We start from the raw sequence: 20,675 nt of genomic DNA on the forward strand, positions 1-20,675 counted from the left end.
CACGAAAGTCGCAGGCGCTGTATCCTGAATTTCGACCATAACCTCACTTTGCTTCGATCTAAAAAATAACGAAATAACCTCTCGTCTTCAAATTTATTTTTATCGAATCTAAATACAATTAATATTCCTGCTTAAATTATAAGGTTATGTTAGAGTCGCTGGCGCTGTATCCTGAATTTCGACCATAACCTCACTTTGCTTCGAAATAAGAAATAAAGAAATAAGCTCTCGTCTTCAAATTTATTTTTATCGAATCTGAATACAATTAATATTCCTGCTTAAATTTTGAGGTTATGTTAGAGACGTATGCCTGATAGTCGCAGGCACTGCATCCTGAATTTTGACCATAATCTCACTGTGATTCGAACTAAGAAACAAATTAATTAATTTGTTCAAATTAATTTTTAACGAGTCTAAATACAAAATTTGTTTCTGGAACCTTTTTTGATTCGTGTCACCTTTGCTTTGTTTTACGAAACTCTGGAATAGTAATTGCGTAAATAAAAGACAATTTCCGAATTGCGAAATGAACGTCGAAACAATAAATACGCGAGGCTAATAAAGCGTTTGAAGCACTTAGACGACATTTAATTCTCGAGAATGAACGTCGGCAACGAGTAATTATGAAATTTTCGCTAATGATACCAGTCCCGCGGCGTATTGCTTTCATCGGCTCCTATTGCTTTCCCACAGCATATTAATTTTCATTGCGAGCAAAGCGATTTGTCAAACACGATAAGTTATAAATCGTTGTTACTCGTAACACTGTCGTACATGAAAATATGGAAAAGTGTATTTCGATTGTTGATAGCGTTCGATGGAATCTTTCGAGAATATATTAGTCCATTGTTATCGAAATACTGATTTAAAATCTGTTGGTAAAATTACGTTTTTCTCCGTCTTGTTTCCTAGTAACCATTCCTAATATCGTTTTCTAATGCCACGTTGGCGCCTATTGCTAATGACTAATGGGGCATGCGTTTTGTTCACCTTCTTAGGTTAGATTTCCAATGCGTTTCACTTTCTTCGCCATACATAATCGCGTCGGTGTATCCGACAGACGGCTTTACGGATTTAAAGGCTGTCTCTATAATATAAAACAAACCGACGCCGGAGACTTTAACGCCGAACCAGAACCAGTCGATCGGCTCTAACGATTGTTTGCCAATCAACTTTCGTGTAACCGTGTGGTTACTTGTTACGCGTGCCTTTGGGCCGATAAAGATTGCTAACATTCTTGCTTTCTCTTGTTCCTCGCATTTTTTCTTCATTCCGACGCCCTCTGTCCGGGCAATCAGCGAACGTGATTTAACAAGAATGGCGTCGATATCGCATTCCCTGTTCGCATTAACCAGTTGCTGCGTGTACAACACCGAAGTTAATTGGAAACAATTATATTAGAATCTTAAAAACCTACGCTAAGGCAACTATGGTCTTTCAATTCTTTTATTTACGCTATCTGTACTAGATAACCATTGAGGGGTAAAATTAATTTTTTTAAATCATTTATACTAAGAAAAAAATGTACTTATAAGAAAAATTAAACTATAATGGACAGCAAGCGACATTTAGAAAAATCTTTTTTATTTTCCACGGTAACCGCTCTTCGTTACAAAGATTCCAAGCAAAGAACCACGTCTTGTTATTAAATATCGAATAAAGTTTATTGTATTGTTATAAACCGTGTTAGACATTTACCATCCATAAAAATGAGTAATAGCGGAATATAGACGTTGCAAAATATTCGTCGGTCCGATGTGATTGGGGTCGTCATCTGGCGTCGAATACAACGAACTATTTCTCGACCAACTTGGACGTTCTGTTGTAGATGCCAGTGCAATCTTTCGTACATAAGTGGGGAAGGGAGGGATAGTTTTCTCATGATACCAGCACAGTCGAGGCATGGGTTAGATCTGGGAAGGGATTGAAATTCATTTCTAAATCTGTTGGTAATGTTGCGAGTGACACGAAAATGGTATGGGGCTCTAGAGCCTCAGAAAAATGGGTCGAAAAAGTACATTGGATCTATTCGTATACCTCGTCTGTGCTTTCACCCTATGGACTTTCGTGGCCCAATCTGACTGCCATAGCGACAAACAACTGGAAAGTCCTGAAACAGCTGGAAAGTCCTGAAACAACTGGGGAGTCCTGAAACTACTTGAATTTTGGATCCCCTGAAACAACTGGAAAGTCCTGAAACAGCTGGAAAGCTCTGAAACAACTGGGAAGCCCTGAAACAACTGGGAAGTCCTGAAACAACTGGGAAGTCCTGAAACTACTTGAAATTTTGGAACCCCTGAAACAATTGGAAAGTCCTGAAACCACTGGAAAGCCCTGAAACTCCTTGGAATTTTGGAAGCCCCGAACCAGCTGGAAAGTCCTGAAACAACTGGAAAGTCCTGGAATTTCTTGGAAACGCCGAAAATTCTTGGAAACCCAGAATTTTTACCAAAGTTCTGAGTTTCAGGACTTCCGAGGTGTTTCAGGACTTCCTAGTGGGTTCAGGGAAACCAAGGAGTTTCAGGGAGTCTTATAACTAAGGTAATGATTTGGAGAGGAAAAGAAAGGTAAAAAATGATGAGAACACATAGAATTCTTTGTAATTATATCATTTATTGCCATACTGGTCAGCAGTGGTCATGAGTGGTCAGCAGGGGACAGCAGAGGCCAGCAGGGGTCAGCAGAAGCCAGAAGGGGCAAGCAGTAACATGTAGTAATCGTCACACGTTGTCGGAAGCATCGGTGGTGGTCAGCAGTGGTCAGCAGGGGACAGCAGGGGACAGCAGAGGCAAGCAGAGACCAGCAGGGGCAGGCAGTAACAAGTAGTAATCGTTATACGTTGTCGGAAGCATCAGGGATGGTCAGCAGTGGTCAGCGGAGGCCAGCGGAGGTTGGCAGAAGTCAGTCGTAATTGTTATACGTCGTCAGAAATATAAGCGGAGGTCAGGAGAGGGCAACAGAGGGTGGGAGAGGCTGGCAGTAACCAGTAGTAATCGTTATACGTTGTCGGAAGTATCAGGTGTGGTCAGTAGGGGCCAGCAGAGGCAGGCAGAAGCCCGCACATGTTGGCAGAGGTTAGCAGAGGCTAGCAGAAACCAGCAGAGGCTGCGAGAGGCTGGCAGTAGCCAGCAGTAATGGTTACACTTTGCCAGACATATCAGAAGTGATACCTGAAATGATATACATCCCTCGTGGAATTCCATTCTGCGCATGTGCAAGCTGACGTCACAGCTACCTGTCCGTCCACTACCATAGATGTATCTTTAGCGCCAAAAGAGGTGCATGTTGGGAATTCCCATGTTTCGTACAAAATTGAACTTTCTACTTCAAATGCTCGCGAATTACACAAAAATAAACTTATCGAAAATCCCCTACGTATTTCTCTAGCTATACTCATGTAGATTAAGAGAAAATTTTTTGTTTTTGTCTCTTTCTCTGTAACTTCCTTAAATTTTGTTCCTTACTGCGATCCAACGGTACCTTAAATTCTAGTTAAGTGTATACGGCAGTGATCGTGCGCTCCAGTGCGCATGACCAAAATTCCCACGCATGTCCATCACTGCTAGCGGGCACTTCGTCCAAACGGTATCCATTGTGGTGGGGGGGGACGATAAATAAGGCCCGGTTTAATGTCCCTCGCCATCCACACGAAAGAAAATAACATAAAGTTGAACTATTAAAGGCCAGTTACGATTTACGCTCGAGTAACATGGTTATATCGTATTTATTATCAGACGTTCATATACAATGACGAGTACAGTGCAAAATACATAAAATTTGCCCCTCTCAAATTGCTTTCTAACACTCGACGTTCCCAATAATTACTTTTAACAACAGCACCGACGACATTTGCTGTATATAATATATACAGAAATAGTTATAGGTATTCGTGTTTTTACAATTAATGCTGATTTTAACGTTAAGTACATCCGGCACATATATTAAAATTAGCATCAAACCATACATATAAAGTGCCTGAAAGTACATCGTGAAACTTAAAACGTACGATAGAAAAGCAACAGCGTAAATGGTCTATCAATTTCATTTTCAGAAAACGTTATTCAACTTACATGCAAGCTTCCGCGTACGTGAGCAATAATTCTTTGTTTCAGCGTTCAAATAAATATTTACGATACATTCGACTTGTATTTTATAGAATTCTTTACTTATATCTTATTATCGTTAAACTGAAAATCTTGGAACATCTTCTAGACACGTCCGAATCGAGGAATTTTTATTTCACCCTTTCAGAGTGTCACAGTGATCTACGTCTTTTATCGTGTCTCCCAACGCGAGCGTCAACAACAAAGCTATTGTATAATAATGAAGAGATAAATTTATCCGCAGATAGTGGTTTCTCTAACATCGCATCGAAACATTTTATACGCATATTATATTTACACGTTCGTATTTCAATCAATTACATAATTTTTTTTTTTTATTAGTTACTTACGCGATCCAGTTTATATTCGTGTTATCAGTGTATATAAGTCTGATTGCATTATGTTCGTATATATCGACGTGTTGATTTTCATTTTAAAACAATCGTAATAGCGATAAACGGTTCACAGTAGCAATATACACATACGACATACAGGTATTATTTCCTAAAATACCCTCCGAATGAAACAGCAACCGAACAGTTGAATACGAATTACGAACGGCGTTTAATAATTTCTTTAAATCATTCGTCATTTAGAAGACATTTTCTATCAAACTTTCGCGTTTTAATACGACAAAAATATATTCACAGTTTGCGATTAACAATGTACAAAGTATTATTACTTAAAAATAACGTTAATACTATTTAATCAAAGACTCCACCACGCGTAAACCTATATTTAACAATTACAGAAGTTCGTTTAAAATTTGCAACGAAAAATTCAATGAGAATGAGAATTAAAAATAGAAACAGGCGGACTGTTTTGTTAAACAAATTGTTCGTTAATATAGCAGCAATGGATTTACTGTAATTACCTTCTTTAGAGTTACTTATTTAGACTTTTCACTGCTATCAATCTGTCACGATTTATTGCACCAAGTCATTAACTAAAATAATATATTTAAATTATTTAAATACGTTTCCCTTATATCCTGTTTTCTTAATCGTATTACATCGTACTGATTATGACAAAATATTTATCGACACCTTTTTAATTCTATCAGAATTTTAATTATTGACGAATAAAACAGTTGCTCAAAGAAAGATCGATACGTGTAAAGAACATTGAATTCTTTATTGCCAGAGATAAGACAAAAATTATGCGAATTGTCCTCCGATCTGCTTGATACCAATTTTACATGGCACAGTCGTCTTCATTGCGTATGTTACAAGCTTTATTAAATATTAAACACATTCATACGTACATTCGTATCTTTTTCGTTGCATCACATCTGCATATATTATGCATAATTATTTTTAAAAATACCAAATCTCAACTGCGTTAAAAAGAAATCATGTATCACTCCAACGTGCAGAGCAGCATAGAGTAAATTGTAATCTGATTACATTTGCCATGATTACTTTTACAAAGTCACTGCACAGTAATTACATTGCAATTATAACGTGATTATAGCGTGATTATAATATAAATATTTTGTGGAACGTAATTGTGACAAATGCAATCAGATGAAATTTTGCTCGATGCTGATACACTGGTGTAGAATTATCGAGATTTTTCAGTAGTCATCTCGAGGGACTTCGATTAATCTATTCACAAATGTCTTGATCACAAAAGCTACAATTAATATCTTCAGACGAACTAATTGTCGGGGGAATTAATCTATATAACGCGAAACGCAGTAGAAGAACATAAATTATCGAAAAGTAGGAATTAATTTTCTGACCTTGAGATAAACTCCAACGTCTCGTCCTTAGCTCTTTTTTTTTTTTTTTTCTTATTGACTAACACGCTAAGGGTATCAAGTACGATGGATGTGTAAGTATTTATGAAAATAATTTTACAACAATTCCATTTCTATTAGTCATCTCCGTGACTCGGACGCGTACGCCGTTATGGTATTGTCTACGCATCCAGCAGCTAGAAATACACGATAAGGATGAAAACTTAGACAACTCACAGGACTGATACGTGTAGCCATAAATCCTTCGTGAAATTTTATCGTGTTTAAATGTTGGCCCATTGTGTTATAAAGGCTTATACAGTGATTTGTAGACCCGCTGAAAAATATAAAATAACCAGTGAATAATAATAAATATAGGTACATACTACTACGTAAAAATATACAATAAAATTATAACAAGGATTCTTTCTTAATCAATTAAATTAAGAAAAACATCAGATTTTTAATTTAAAAAATTTAGAAAGTTTATAATTGATAAAGGGGGTAAAAGACGCGGAAAAAAGGTGGGTAATGGAAAATGGTCATTTTCTACCATTTTCCTTTAATTTTCAATAGACAGGGTTCCGGTCAACCGTGGGAAAAATTTTAATGGGGGATTCTAGAGGCCAAAATAAGACGAAAATCAAGAATAACAATTTGTTGATGGAGGCTTCGTTAAAAAGTTATTAACATTTAAAGTTCTGCCAGTATTGAATTTTTATCTCGAAAATGCGCAAGATTTCGAGGGTAGGTCTAATCACCGAAAATGATTGTAATTGACCCCTTTAACCGAAAAATAATTTTTCCAGAACGATTTGAAATTTTCTAATTTTTTCGAAAATCTCAGCATTTACTCGAATTTTTTTCTCGAAACTGCGCAGTATTTCGGGGGTAGGTCTAATCACCGAAAATGATTGTAATTGACCCCTTTAACCGAAAATAATTTTTCCAGAACGATTTGAAATTTTTTAATTTTTACGAAAATCTCAGCAATTACTCGAATTTTTTTCTCGAAACTGCGCAGGAATTCGGGAGTATGTCTACTCACCAAAAATGATTGTAATTGACACCCGCGACCGAAAATAATTTTTCCAAAACGATTTGAAATTTTTTTTTCCCGTCGAAAAATTTCACACCTTCTCGAATTTTTTTCTCGAAAATGCTCAAGATTTCGGGGGTATGTCTATTCACCAAAAATGATTGTAATTGACCCCCGCGACCGAAGATAATTTTTCCAGAACGATTTGAAATTTTTGTTTTTTTCGTCGAGAAATTCAGGCACCAAATTAGATTTTTAATAAGGAATTTTTTTCTCGAAAGTGCGTAGGATTTCGGTGGTATGTGTAATGACCAAAAATTATTGTAATTGACCCCCGCAGCCGAAAATAATTTTTTTAGAACGATTTGAAATTTTTTTTTTCCGTCGAAAGATTTCTACACCTATTCGATTATAATCAATATAAATACTGTAATCAAAATTATATTACTTTTGAGAAGAATAAAGACTGTTTTGAATGACTTTAAAATTATTATTTACACGTCAATTGTAGCATTTAAAATTTGACGCTTAAAAACTTGCAAGTCGAAATATGATGAAAATAAGTTGGGGTTGCCGGGGCGATATTCACGATTAAAAGTCGGGGTGTTAAGGGTTGATAGTATAAAATAGTTTTCACAAGTGTTCAAGTTCGTAAAAGCAGGACAAAGTGATGAAATTAATTAATGGAATGTATGCAAACTTACCAAGCGAAAATATCAGCCACCTCGTGGGATGCCAACGCTGTAATACCTTGTGTTATTTGTACAGTGCTCACGGAAGAATTTTTTCTAAGATCGAATATTCTAATATCTCCCGATGACGATCCAGTAAACAGCTGTGGCGTCGATCTGTCAGATTTTCTCAAAGATGTGTCCAACACCCATGCTGTATGCTCCCGCCAAATCATGACTCTCGATTCCAATGGCGGCAATCTTCTATCGAATAGGCGAACAGAACCATCACCGCAACCTACTGCCATCATTGCACCTGTACACACGTTCAAACACAACATTTATCCGTATCATATCATATTCCTACAAATTTTAATAAATTATATAGTTTTTTATATGAATTTATAGATGACTTTATGGACTGCAATCAATACGTACGAAATTATAAGAGGTTTTGTTGCCATGAACACTAGAGGTCTGCGAGAACCCGAAAACGTCAAGATTCCCGATAATGTTCTCGAAAGTGTCGGGGTTCCCAAAAATAATTAAAATTTCTTCTTTTCGGGAACTCTGATACCCTTGAAAATTCCAGAACTTTCAGGAACCCCATAACTTTCGAGAATCTCTCAGGACCCGATCCTGAGGAACATTCTCATCCTAAACCAACCCGATATTTTCGAGTTCTCACACACCCTTAATGAACACGTGTTAAACATTCTTATTTTTCATTATCGAACAACATAAATATGCATAATTTTGGTACAATATAAATAATTAAATAGAATGGGAAAATACTTTGTATTTAACCACTGTTTGACCAACCATGTGTTCCTTTCGAACTTGTAACCAACAGTACGGAATAAAACGAATACTTTTGCACTTGAATTTACGATCGTGAGATATAATGAATTTAAATTTAATGAACGTAGAAATTAAATTAACGAAATACGTGTATAAATAATAAAACAACTAACCTACGCCATCAACATCAATACAAGTAGCACAACAATCAGCACCTGTCGGTATATCTTGTTTCTTTAACTCGGTCTCTGCGTCCCAGAGCCTGACAATACGAACATCACCTGTGACAGCTAGAGTAAGGGACTTTTGCTCCCATTTAGTAACTAATCCAGCTGTTGCTACAAAGAATTTTAATTAACATACATAGTTACGAATAATAATTGTTTGCTTGACAAAATATATATAAGCACCGGTCGTTGTTTTCGTCGCTGGCTGTATGTCAGCCAGTGCCTGCCACGCGGTAAGTAAAATTGGATCACGGCTCAGCGTGCTACTGTAATTCTTCCACACTCTGACCGAACCATCGTCTGATCCAGTCATCAACAATGTTACATCGTGAGCATTGATGAACTCGAGAGCTGTGATGCGTGACATTTTATTCCCACGACTTGCGCAATAAGTTAACTTTGCACCGGTTTGGCAATCCCATACTCTGTGGATAAACGATGATATTAAGTGCAGATTCATTTTATGGGACAGTTAGCATATTATGTAGAAACTTAAATACCCAAAGAAATCTTTTAACGCTACAGCCAAATGTGGTTCGAACGGATGAAATGTTAAAACTTCCGGGGAATGTGGACACCTTGCATGGAATACTTGCGATTCTACTCTACTTTGTACTGCTCGCAGCTGTTCCTCCCTCGCCTCGCGTCTTTGTCGTCTGTTTCTTAGGTAGCTGAACATTCGGTATTACAATCTTTCTCATTAAATATGAAATTTCAATGGAGGATCTTGTTACGCTATCAATGTGCTTACCGCCATTCCCTTTCGTAATGAGCTCTGCTTTCCATATCGCTCATCGATTCAGTTTCACTTTCTAAACTAACTGGCTGGGCAAATTGAGCACAACTCCATTCGACAAACTGCGAAGTCGTTAATGGCGTTTTGATCCCGGCAACTTCATCCGCTTCCTCCGATATCTGCAATCAAATATGAATAAAACGCTGGTAAATATAAACGAAATGATACGTTGTACTGTTTTTGAATGATCATTCTTACCGTGTTAGGAATTGGTTTCCTAGAACGATTGCTATGTGGCTGTACTCTCGAGGAACGCAACAAATCTGTGCCAGAACTTATCGTAGGTGGTGATTCCCCTTTGCTAGTGCTTTATTAAATACATAGAAATCAAGTAAAAATCTGAAGTATCGCACTAAATTAACTGAAGATCAACTGACCTTAAGTAAGTTGTACGATTCGAGGGAGATGGCGGAAGTGATAACGATGAGGATATTTTCGTTTCAATCCCTTCTTTAGGCATAGAAGATTCTTTAACCTGTAATAGAAATATAACATTACGATTTTATAGAAACCTTTAACACAAAGCAACATAATTTAATGGGAGATTCTAGAGGCCAAAATAAGACGAAAATCAAGAATTTTAATTTGTTGATGGAGGCTTCGTTAAAAAATTATTAACATTTAAAGTTCCGCCTGTTTTGAATTTTTTTCTCGAAAATGCGCAGGATTTCGGGGGTATGTCTATTCACCAAAAATGATTGTAATTGACCCCCGCAACCGAAAATAATTTTTCCAAAACGATTTGAAATTTTTTAATTTTGTCAAAAAATTTTGGCGACTAATTAGATTTTCGGTAAGGAATTTTTTTCTCGAAAATGCGTAGGATTTCGGGGTATGTGTAATGACCAAAAATGATTCTAATTGACCTCCGCAACTAAGAATAATTTTTCCAAAACGATTTGAAATTTTTTTTTTCCGTCGAAAAATTTCACATCTCGAATTTTTTTCTAGAAAGTGGGTAAGATTTCGGAGGTATGGGTAATGACCAAAAATTATGGTAATTGACATCCGCAACCGAAAATAATTTTTCCAAAACGATTTGAAATTTTTTTTTCCCCGTCGAAAAATTTCACAACTTCTCGAATTTTTTTCTAGAAAGTGGATAAGATTTCGGAGGTATGGGTAATGATAAAAAATGATTGTAATTGACCCCTGCAACTGAAAATAATTTTTCCAAAACGATTTGAAATTTTTTTTTTCTACCGAAAAATTTCACACCTCCAATTTTTTTCTCGAAAATGGGTAGGATTTTGGAGGTATCTGTATTGACCAAAAATGATTGTAATTGAGCCTCACAACTTAAAATAATTTTTCCAGAACGATTTGAAACTTTTTAATTTAATTGTTAACTTTTTAATGAAGTTTCAGTAAAAAAATTGATATTCTTGATTTTCGTCTTATTTTCGCCTCTAGTATCTCCCATGTATATTATCAGAGCATCGTATTTACCTGATTTCGAATATGATTGGTGACCTTCTGGGACATCGACGAGACTGCAGGATGAGGATCATTATCAAGGCTGCATAATCCATGCCACAGTTTCATATACACGCTACCATAGGAAAGACTTGGCAAATTCCCGAGAGAACTGTGTCCTACAACCAATAAATCGCAATTCATTACATTTATATTAAACGTAAAAAATATCTGAACTTTACAATATTACGCTACTAGATAATAAGATAGTGAAGTTAGCTAAAAATAAAAAATTACAAAATCTAAAAATGAAGGATGGACTATGTACGAACATGCAATGGAATTTCCAATCATTATTACCAAGTGACTCGCAAGGTTTCCTCACGAACTCCCAATTATTTCCTGGTACATGAATGAAACAATATAAGGAATTGTTATCGAAAAATCCGACATTAACGCTAGTAACTCTAGCTAGGCGCGACGTGTTTTATTACTTACCTAGACTACTAATAGACGACGACGACGACACCCTCTTAATACGATCCTGGCCAAATCCATCCGTACTGTCTACGCTGTATGTATTATTAGGAGAAAGCATTTTTAATCTATCCCTAGAACTAATGCGTCTCAATCCACTAAATGGCGACAATGTTTCCACAACAAGGTCTTTCCGACTGTTCTCCTCGGCTAAAGCTAATGTTACAAAGGAATTTTCAAAGTGTAAAACCATCCATTGAAGTGCTACTACTAATTCCTGCAAAACAATTCATAGTATCTTCAAATTAAAATGTTCGAATCTATAACGAAGACGATACTGCATTATATCATATAACGGACTTACATACTTTTCTAACTAAAGGGCACATATCATGAGAGACTGTATTAATGAGTGTTATAGCAATAATTTGATCGATATTATTTGCATGTTCGCTTCGTGTAGTTACACTATTTATAAATGTACCCAAAGCATAAACGCTAGCTGCTCGAACCTATGCAATTATGTGATGTATTATTATCGTTTAATGTAAATGTCAATAAATCATACGAGTAAATTGCATATGTTTCATACCTCAGGAACTGAATCCAGCAGCAATGTAAACAGCTTCTCGTGGGCGATGTCTCGAACACCGCACCACCTTGCTTTATCATAATTGTGCCAAAGTCTTGCAAGACACAAACACAACCACTGACGCAACAGAGGGTTCGAGTCGCCGAGTTGCTCCAAGCAGATCGAAACAAGGCTACCATGATTAGCAGCTACTTGACCCTGTCGATAGTCATTTACAATACTGGCCAAAACAAATGCTGCCAATGTCCTATATTCGCTCTGGCACACAATAATAGAAAATCATGTAAAAGACTTGAACTTTCAAAGATGCTCGACCGTTTAGAATTAAATATAACAATACCGGCACTGAAGTATCCTGAAGGACAGACAGAAAGTACTTGTGCCCGCCGTCTCGTACAAGATCTGTTTGACAAGTCTGCAATCGAAATGCGAACAAGATTACCACAGTTCGTTGAATAGGATGAAAAATAAAATTTTGTATACTTTTAAACATCCAGTATTAAGACTTACGCTGTCCACTGCAAGAATTTTTGCCCAAATAAAAACGAGCAATGGACGTAATTCCCTAGCATTGCTTTGAAGTAACTTCAAAACGTATGGGAAAATGCCTACGCTAAGAGCCAAGTTCACAGCCCAGGGACCAAGATCAAGAAAACGTCCCAACAATTCCAGTGCTCTCAGCCTATGAACTTGACTTAACAAGACTTGGAGCACTATTGGCAACTGTTCCGGAGGACTACGGTTTTTAGAACCTAGAGTGAGCCATACTTGAAAGGCTGTGAGTTGCTCCTCGAAAAAAGGGGAGTGGACAAATTGATCTTTATTCTCAAGAATGGATGGTAATTGCGCTAAACAGAGATCGAGTGCCAAGTCCCATGCTTGCCACATAGGATGCTAAATTCATAGAGAAAAAAAAATGAATAGGTTAATCATATAGTAATCATAATTATGCAAATTAGATGACTCATTAACCCCTTGCACTACTCTGAAATTTAGAAGAAGTCATCCCTAACTTACACGCTCGAATGATCGAAACTCGAAACACGATATGTCGATCGACGGAATATCGATATTTACTCGTGTTATTCACATTTTACGTAAGATTGAACAATGAGCCTGACTCGTGATATTCAAGTTTAGCATAAAATTTTCATCGCGAGTCTCACGAAAATAGTGCAAGAGGTTAGAAACCATTACACGGTAATATTCACCTGATAAGTGGGTGGTAGCTTCGGGCAAGAAACCGGAGTACAATCGTACGATCTAAGTATTCTTTCGGCAAGTAAAAAATTTCTAAACAAACTAGCAACTAATAAATCTTGTCTAAATAATCTCTGGAATAAATCTACAAAATAATTATATTTATATTATACATAGTCTTTTATCATGTACTAAAAATAATTAAACGCTATTATACCTCTTGGGAAAGTGTTCCAAGCTATTGTATCAGTGATCGCTGTAAATATCCAATTAAGTTCTCCCAACATCGTCCTTCTATCAGCCAATTGTCCTGGAATTCTGAAATTTACATAATTGGATCGTTTTATAAAACAAAATATTTAATGCGCATTCGTTACAACTGTATAAAGTACGCTTACTTATCAATTAAGTCTAATGATATTTTTGGTACCAATTTCGATGTATTTTGCATTATAAACCTGTACAAAAAATGGAGAAAAATTAATCCCGTATGAAAGAATATATTAATCTCGATGCCTCTTGCTTTTCTTTCTCACCATCGCAATGCTATTTTTATTGGGGTTGTAAGGCATGATGTGAATATATCTGCTGGTAAATCTGGATTCATAGGTAAAATCTGATTAGCTGCGCATGCTGCCAGCTGAATACAATTTTTGTAAGACGGCACCGTAGTGCCTGTGACTCCAGTGGCCCGGTTCTGCTGAACCGCCTGCTTTTCCATCTGCGAAACAACATTTACGATATATACAAACGTAACTTTTAATCGAAGCATAAAGTAGAAGTTTAGAACCTCGTATTCCTTCTCGTGTTGTTCTGCAAATTGTTGAAACGACTCTACGATTATACCTGCGCTAGAACAATCATATACGTAGATGCTCGGAGCACCCATCCATGTCTGTAAATCGTATACAGACAAAGGAATGTATTGTGTATATGTCTGGAAACAAGAACGTTACGTTAAAAATATCCCGATCGAACTACTAATTAAGAAAATTTTTTAATTTAACTGACCCTATTAAATACCCATATTTCACCGTTACTAGTGGGTTTAGGAACACCATGCCCATTGTAATGAAATAGAACTCTTTCCTCTTTTGCATTTCGCCTCAAGGAAGTACATAACTTTTTCACTTCTTCGACCGAAGGATCTAAGCTCTGTTTATAACGAGCTCTTGGCTGCCATCGTTCGTATTGTTTTTGTAAATTCGAACCTATAGTGTCCAAAGCCTTTAACGGGCTCACCGATAAAGGATCTGTAAAATTAAGAAAGGCTATTTTAATTTTGACAAAATACATTTACCATAATAAACAATTGAAATTTAATAATCTTCGATTACATTTTGTGAACTACAAAAATTGAGATTGCAAAAGACACTGTGTGACGTTAGACAACGACGAATAAAGAAAAAAAAAGTAATGATATTTAAATTAGTTGGTAAATTTAGCGCCATCTGGTAGTTATCTAGCGAGATGGCATTTATTTAGAAACTGTTGTCATACACATGTATAACCTCAAAATTGCATTACATAATGACAATGGCAGCGGGAATTGCGAGGGTGTAAATAAACCAGAATAAATACCGATCCAACATTCGAGACGAGCGCACGGTTGTGTCTTGACAATATCCGGTGGATCGACACCAACGTTTAAACACAAAACTAAAGCCACGCTCACAGTTTTCATCTAAAAAAAAATATTAATTTAGAAAATCATCGTACAGAATCAAATACGTAATTTTTCAAAATCCGATCGCCAACGAAACGAAAAAACAAACCCGTTCTTTCAGTCTCCATGTTTGTGTAATGCAGTTTACACCCTCGATCGTTGCCGTATGCCGTGGTTTGCAAAACGCAAGTTGCATTTTCCAATCATCCTCCTCTGTCAATCTTGAATTCTCTTCCTCGTGGCATGGCTTTGAGGCAGTTACTGACATTGTAAGCTAGCGACTCGGGAAAAGTTTCTACCACGATATCACGAAAGACACACTTCAATTCCGAACGATCCCGGACCAGTAGGAAATAAATGTTAATTTTAACTATCGACTGACAATATTCAATACCCGACAAATGCACAAATATACTTTAACAGAGCACAGTTTCGTAAGTTTACTTCATCGGCCGCCATCTTACATCTCTGACGACGTTACCAATAGCAAACTCTTCACCAACGCGTGGATAAAGATCATTTGGTGTAATAATAGTATCCAGATGGTACCACCTAATATGTATATTAATTAAAATTTTGTTAAAATTACAACGATAAGAAATTAATAAAAGATAAAAAGGCCACCGAACATTTCTATTCGTTAAATATTATTTAACAAATTACTTTATAACTAAAATTTTTTAGATCACAAAATCTAATTGTTCGATCTTCGCAATATGTTTTATTAAGTTTATATCAAATGTTACTAAAGAATCTTTATTTGTATGTATACATACTATATATATATATATATATACTTATATAAGTGTGTACGTTACGTGCGTACATATAGCGAATTGTTTCACTCTATTACACGTATAAACGTTTACATGCTTTCCTATTTGACTAAATTTATTAAATTTATAATCTATGTATGATATATATCGATACTTATTTTATATGATAATTAAATGATTTGTAAATACAATTACGAAAAATTGAACATACTAAAAGTACAAAGTGTATAACTTCGATATTGAAGAGTTGGAATTTCAAAAGAGAACATCTACATTTCGCATTCCCAAAATATGAAGAACGACATTAATATATTTTTTTTGTATATTGTATTCACAGCCTATACATGTGTGTGTTCGTTTGTGTTTTAGTGTTATCTTTACATGTTATGTACAATCTTGATTTATTCGTTAAATGTTTAAAATAATCATACAAGTAGTTATATGATCGTATTAATTTTTCAATTATTTGGTACCTAAAAATACTGTAAGATATAATTAAGTGAACCATCTTGTAACTTATTTTATTTAGTTCTTGTCTCAACCGTTTCGCATTGCCCTCTGTAACTCTTAAAATGTTTAATCAATAATTTTATTTCCTTTCACTCTGAAAATCATTGAAGAGTTTCAGGATTACTAATATGTTTGTAACCCTGAAAAATAATTTATAAAATATTAATTACTTTCGTAAGATTATTGTTCTAAAAATAATATATCTTAATGCAGGCAGCATGCTATTTACAACAGATATATCTATAGATAAAATCTAAATAAATAAAATAAAACCACACAGTGTGAAATTAAAAAAAGCGATTAAGAAAACAATAATGGATGAGAGTAAAATGAAGAGAGCCAGAATGTATTAATAAGTATGTTAAGAGAGTAGGAATGGATAATGTAATCTGTCTTGCGATGAATGGTATCTTGCAACGTGCAATGAAAATTCTGAATAGCTATGAAAGACTATGTAGTTTGCACAATCTGTACTTTGTTAGTGATTCATGCTGCCATAATAGGGCAGGCGTACATTTATCCGATTGTTTCCTGGTCTTATGGCGTTATTGAATGAACCTCGCAATCGTTCTGTGAACGTTTTATATTCCATCTCTGGATTATTCTGACCGAAGTCGAAATCTGCAACTTCCACTGTAAATCTTGCTCTGCTTTGCACGTAATAAGCAAAGCCAAATACAATGAGTACCACAGCAGCGAGTGAACAAGTAACGGGCACAACAATTACTGACAATTGTGGTTTCGTTAGTACTGTAAAGAAAAAAAATATGTATGTATAACTGTAACGGAGAGAAATCATTTTGACTTCGTAATAAAAATCAATATCGTTGATATTTGTAGTAACGTATACCTTTATAAATATTTATTGTCAAAGGATAGATTTGCTTGTTGACATCATTATTCATTATAATTAATATTGTGTATACACTGGGTTCCAGGAAAAAATGTCTGATAGAAAAGTTACAAGAATGAAGGCGAATTCCATTTACGCACGTCTCATTTCCTGTAACGTTGTATTTCTCTCGATGAAACTGGAGGCACTTGTAAAAAGGCCCGGAGCCTTTACAGGTTACATTAAGATATAGCATGTCCCATGGCTGAATCCAATTCGTACCCTCTACCATTATATTCGCTATAGGTGCTACGATTTAAAAATTAAATATATTACAACTTATCTCGAACATACATTGACGAATTATACGATAGATTACTTACCGCGAACATTAATTCTTTTCGTAAAATGCCCGTAAGTTTTATTAGGATCTGGAGGAATTATTGAGGAATTTGAACAGATATAAGGTAAATAGGCATTTATGTCTGCAATGCTAGTGTTTTGTGTAGTATTAAGAATTACTGGTGTTGGTGTTCTCGTTGATATTGATTTCATAGATACATTAATATTAGACGCCATAGTAGTCGCTACAGCTTCTGTAGTTGTATTTAATATAGTATTATTTATTATAGTTGGAACAGATGGAACAGTTGTAATAGAAGACACAGTTGTCGTGGGAGGAGGAACAGTTGTTGTTGGAGAATCATACGACGCAACTACTAAAGCTTCCAGAACGTGTGATGTGTCAGGATCGGTAAAATTATAAGGGAAACTTAAATCGTTTGTCTGTCCATAATATTTGCAGTCTATGAACCAGAATATGGATGTTGTTGTCGCTTTCTTCAAATAATCCATATCTCCTTCGCGCAAAGTTATTGTCATATTCGCCTCGGATGCGGATGAAACATAAGTACTTTCCAGTGTCTTATTAGGTTGTGTAATTTCGATATCGCCATTAAGGAATTCTGTAAAAATACACAATGTTAAAATAACGTATGCTAAATAAAAAATTAGTATTGAAATGCCTCGAAATTTTTTAACTTACCGGTGACAAAAAAACTAGTGCGAGAACTGGTAAGCGACCGCCACCATGTTATATACCACATGCGAACAATTACTTCAACTTGATATACTCCAACGCTATAATTTCCACGTGGATAACTTACAGTCCAATACGATGTTGTGTTTGATGTATCTCCTGTCTGTAGAAGAACAAGAAAAAATATTATACTTTGCACATTGAGTGTACATAATGATATTCGCTAATAATTTTTCTGTTTAAGTCACGTTGGTCACTGGTGACCAACACCGACACAAATGCTTTCATTCGTTGTAACAATTTTTCCCATAAATATACCTTAATATGTCCAACTTTTGAACAACATTAACGTCGTTATGAATAATGTAAAATAATAAATATACTACTGAAATGTTGAAAATTTTACATGATAATTTGAACAAACATAACAAAATATATTCTGGAACTATTGCATATGTTTAAAATAATAGAACTAACCTCATATTCATGAGAAGAGAATATTGCATTGTCTCTCCATTTATACCTAAAAGTTCCCGATGGTCTTTCACCATTATCGTCGTAAATATCAACTTTAAATGTTATCGTTCCGCCTAAGACTACTGGGCCATCATGGGATAATGTGATATTATATTCAGCAAGAGTAACTACAACACAAAGAAGTCGATGACATGCTTGAAATCATGTATAAATTAAATTTATAACAATACACGCATATAATTCTAGTACTAAAAGAATATTACACCAAAAGTTAATCAAAATACCTGGGAACACAGATATAAGACACCAAATAAGAACCCAAGAAAAATGCACCGCTTGCATTTTGGGCATCGATAAGAAATCACATTTATTTTGAAAAATATTTACACCCCGTAAATTTATTTTCAATCGATGTACAATTAAATGCGCACGTATATACGAGATATACCCGGTGACAACGATTCATGCTACACGAAGGACAAGGACCAAATGATTCAATCTAGAAGGCCGCTGAGCGAGAGAAAGTTACACTGCAAAAGTCCGATTTTCCACTGAATAGACGGAGATGCACAAATACTATGTGCCAATGCGGCCAGATTTGGCGTAATTCAGTGCATCGACGGCGACGCTAGTAACGACGAACTTCCTTAGAGCCTAACGGAGTGGTAGGGAAAGCAGACATAAGCTACCGCACGAGCCACGTTATGTGAGCGCAACTTCGGGAAAATCGAGAAAGAGGGCGACTGTGAGCCCTCTTGATATGATGAAATAGACGTTTCACCCTTGCACCGAATACGAGGTGGCTGGAGGTGAACGCTTACGGGCCACCCCATCTCTTGGAGGTCCCTCAGGGCCTCAGGGTTAGTGGAGGGGGCCAAGAGGCGAAGGTCACCTCGCCCTGGCCCCCCTTCGAGCCCTCCCTCGGCGGCCTCCTTCTGCGACATTACCACCTCACAGAAGGAGGCCACCACTTGCCAGGTTCTCTCGCTGGCCACCATCTTTCTGCGCCGTGTCCTGGGGGCCTCCACAATGGTGGCGCAACGCCGTCGCCTCCTTCCCGATTCGACACAGGTACTCACCAAAGCAACCATGCCCGGTGAGCACCTGTGTCATCCTATAGGACAGCCTACCTGGTTTGTCTTGCCACTCTTACCAATGTGGCAGGAATGCACCAACACAGGTACTCACCAAAGCAACCATGCCCGGTGAGCACCTGTGTCATCCTACAGGACAGCCTACCTGGTTTGTCTTGCCACTCTTACCAATGTGGCAGGAATGCACCAACACAGGTACTCACCAAAGCAACCATGCCCGGTGAGCACCTATGTCATCCTATAGGACAGCCTACCTGGTTTGTCTTGCCACTCTTACCAATGTGGCAGGAATGCACCAACGGACCGTTGCGTGGCTCCAGCCCGAACCATTTGCTGGAACCACATAAATACAATATACAGGGTGGGGCATTTTAAACAGGTCACCTGAATAACTTGCTTGCTTTTGAAGATAGGAGAAAATGCATTAGACCAAACTTACTTGGTATCGGGGGGCTCATAATCTGGTACTACCAATTTTTCTGTAGGTGGAGGCGTCAAGGAGATATGAAGGTCAACTCTGTTTTTTTAAATAGAACAGTATATTGTTTTACTTACATTCTGATAAAATGTTTCAAGGTGAATACAATGACTTATTATTAAGGTCATTCAAGGTCGCCCAAAGTCAACTGCAATAGAAAATAAATTGTCTCAAAGCACTCTTCGAACACTTGGATACTTTGACACTGCTACTACGAGTGTTCAAAATGGCGACCTTGAACATGGATACATAGTCTAAATCGTTGCAATAGTGATGACACTACCTGGCAAATTTCATTTGTATCTATTACAGAGCAAGCTCTTCTTATACGTTCTTGCATGCCAAGTTTGGTAGTTGGTTATTCGCCGTACACTTCTGCCTTTAATTTTCCCCACAAATAAAAATTGAGAGGTGTCAGGTCGATCAGGAAGTAACAAATGGCCGGCACGATCCCCAGACCTGACACCTCTCGATTTTGTAGTTCGAACTTGTAGTTGGTAGTTGGTAGTTGGAACACTTGTAGTAGCAGTATCAAAGTATCCATTTGTTCGAAGAGTGCTTTGAGACAATTTATTTTCTATTGCAGTTGACTTTGGATGACCTTAAATGACCTTAATAATAGGTCATTGTATTCGACTTGAAATACTCTATCAGACTGTAAGTAAAAAAACATACTATTCCATTTAAAAAAACAGAGTTGACCTTCATATCTCCTTGACGCCTCCACCTACAAAAAAATT

The 20,675-nt window shown here is 36.5% G+C and overlaps 2 protein-coding genes across 6 annotated transcripts; both read right to left on the reverse strand.

The window, feature by feature from the left end:
• Positions 1–3,785: 3,785 nt before the first annotated feature.
• On the reverse strand, positions 3,786–15,181 carry LOC122404916 (regulatory-associated protein of mTOR). 4 transcript variants are annotated; one of them, XM_043409297.1, is made up of 23 exons: positions 14,839–15,181; positions 14,645–14,747; positions 14,075–14,316; positions 13,854–14,000; positions 13,600–13,784; positions 13,462–13,521; positions 13,281–13,381; positions 13,075–13,208; positions 12,374–12,757; positions 12,204–12,278; positions 11,864–12,121; positions 11,640–11,783; positions 11,293–11,548; positions 11,155–11,196; positions 10,828–10,973; positions 9,756–9,853; positions 9,577–9,685; positions 9,334–9,497; positions 9,083–9,253; positions 8,766–9,007; positions 8,529–8,693; positions 7,588–7,870; positions 3,786–6,181 (listed from the first exon to the last, which is right to left on the reverse strand). In XM_043409297.1, the coding sequence occupies exons 1-23, from the start codon at positions 14,995–14,997 to the stop codon at positions 5,986–5,988; spliced, it is 3,864 nt and encodes a 1,287-aa protein (XP_043265232.1). In that variant the 5' UTR covers positions 14,998–15,181; the 3' UTR covers positions 3,786–5,985. The 4 variants fall into 4 exon arrangements, with proteins under 4 accessions (XP_043265232.1, XP_043265229.1, XP_043265228.1 ...); XM_043409294.1 differs by having other exon boundaries at positions 8,529–8,687; positions 13,600–14,000; XM_043409293.1 differs by having other exon boundaries at positions 13,600–14,000.
• A 428-nt stretch (positions 15,182–15,609) lies between these two features.
• On the reverse strand, positions 15,610–19,019 carry LOC122404626. 2 transcript variants are annotated; one of them, XM_043408762.1, is made up of 7 exons: positions 18,648–19,019; positions 18,364–18,530; positions 17,893–18,049; positions 17,231–17,812; positions 16,866–17,156; positions 16,490–16,765; positions 15,610–16,155 (listed from the first exon to the last, which is right to left on the reverse strand). In XM_043408762.1, the coding sequence occupies exons 1-6, from the start codon at positions 18,712–18,714 to the stop codon at positions 16,494–16,496; spliced, it is 1,536 nt and encodes a 511-aa protein (XP_043264697.1). In that variant the 5' UTR covers positions 18,715–19,019; the 3' UTR covers positions 15,610–16,155; positions 16,490–16,493. The 2 variants fall into 2 exon arrangements, with proteins under 2 accessions (XP_043264697.1, XP_043264695.1); XM_043408760.1 differs by having other exon boundaries at positions 15,614–16,155; positions 16,530–16,765; positions 18,648–19,015.
• Positions 19,020–20,675: the final 1,656 nt, after the last annotated feature.

Source organism: Colletes gigas, unplaced genomic scaffold (assembly GCF_013123115.1).
Source record: "Colletes gigas isolate AHSC1104 unplaced genomic scaffold, ASM1312311v1 Colletes_gigas_Sc00003, whole genome shotgun sequence".
NCBI classification, from domain to species: Eukaryota; Metazoa; Arthropoda; class Insecta; order Hymenoptera; family Colletidae; genus Colletes; species Colletes gigas.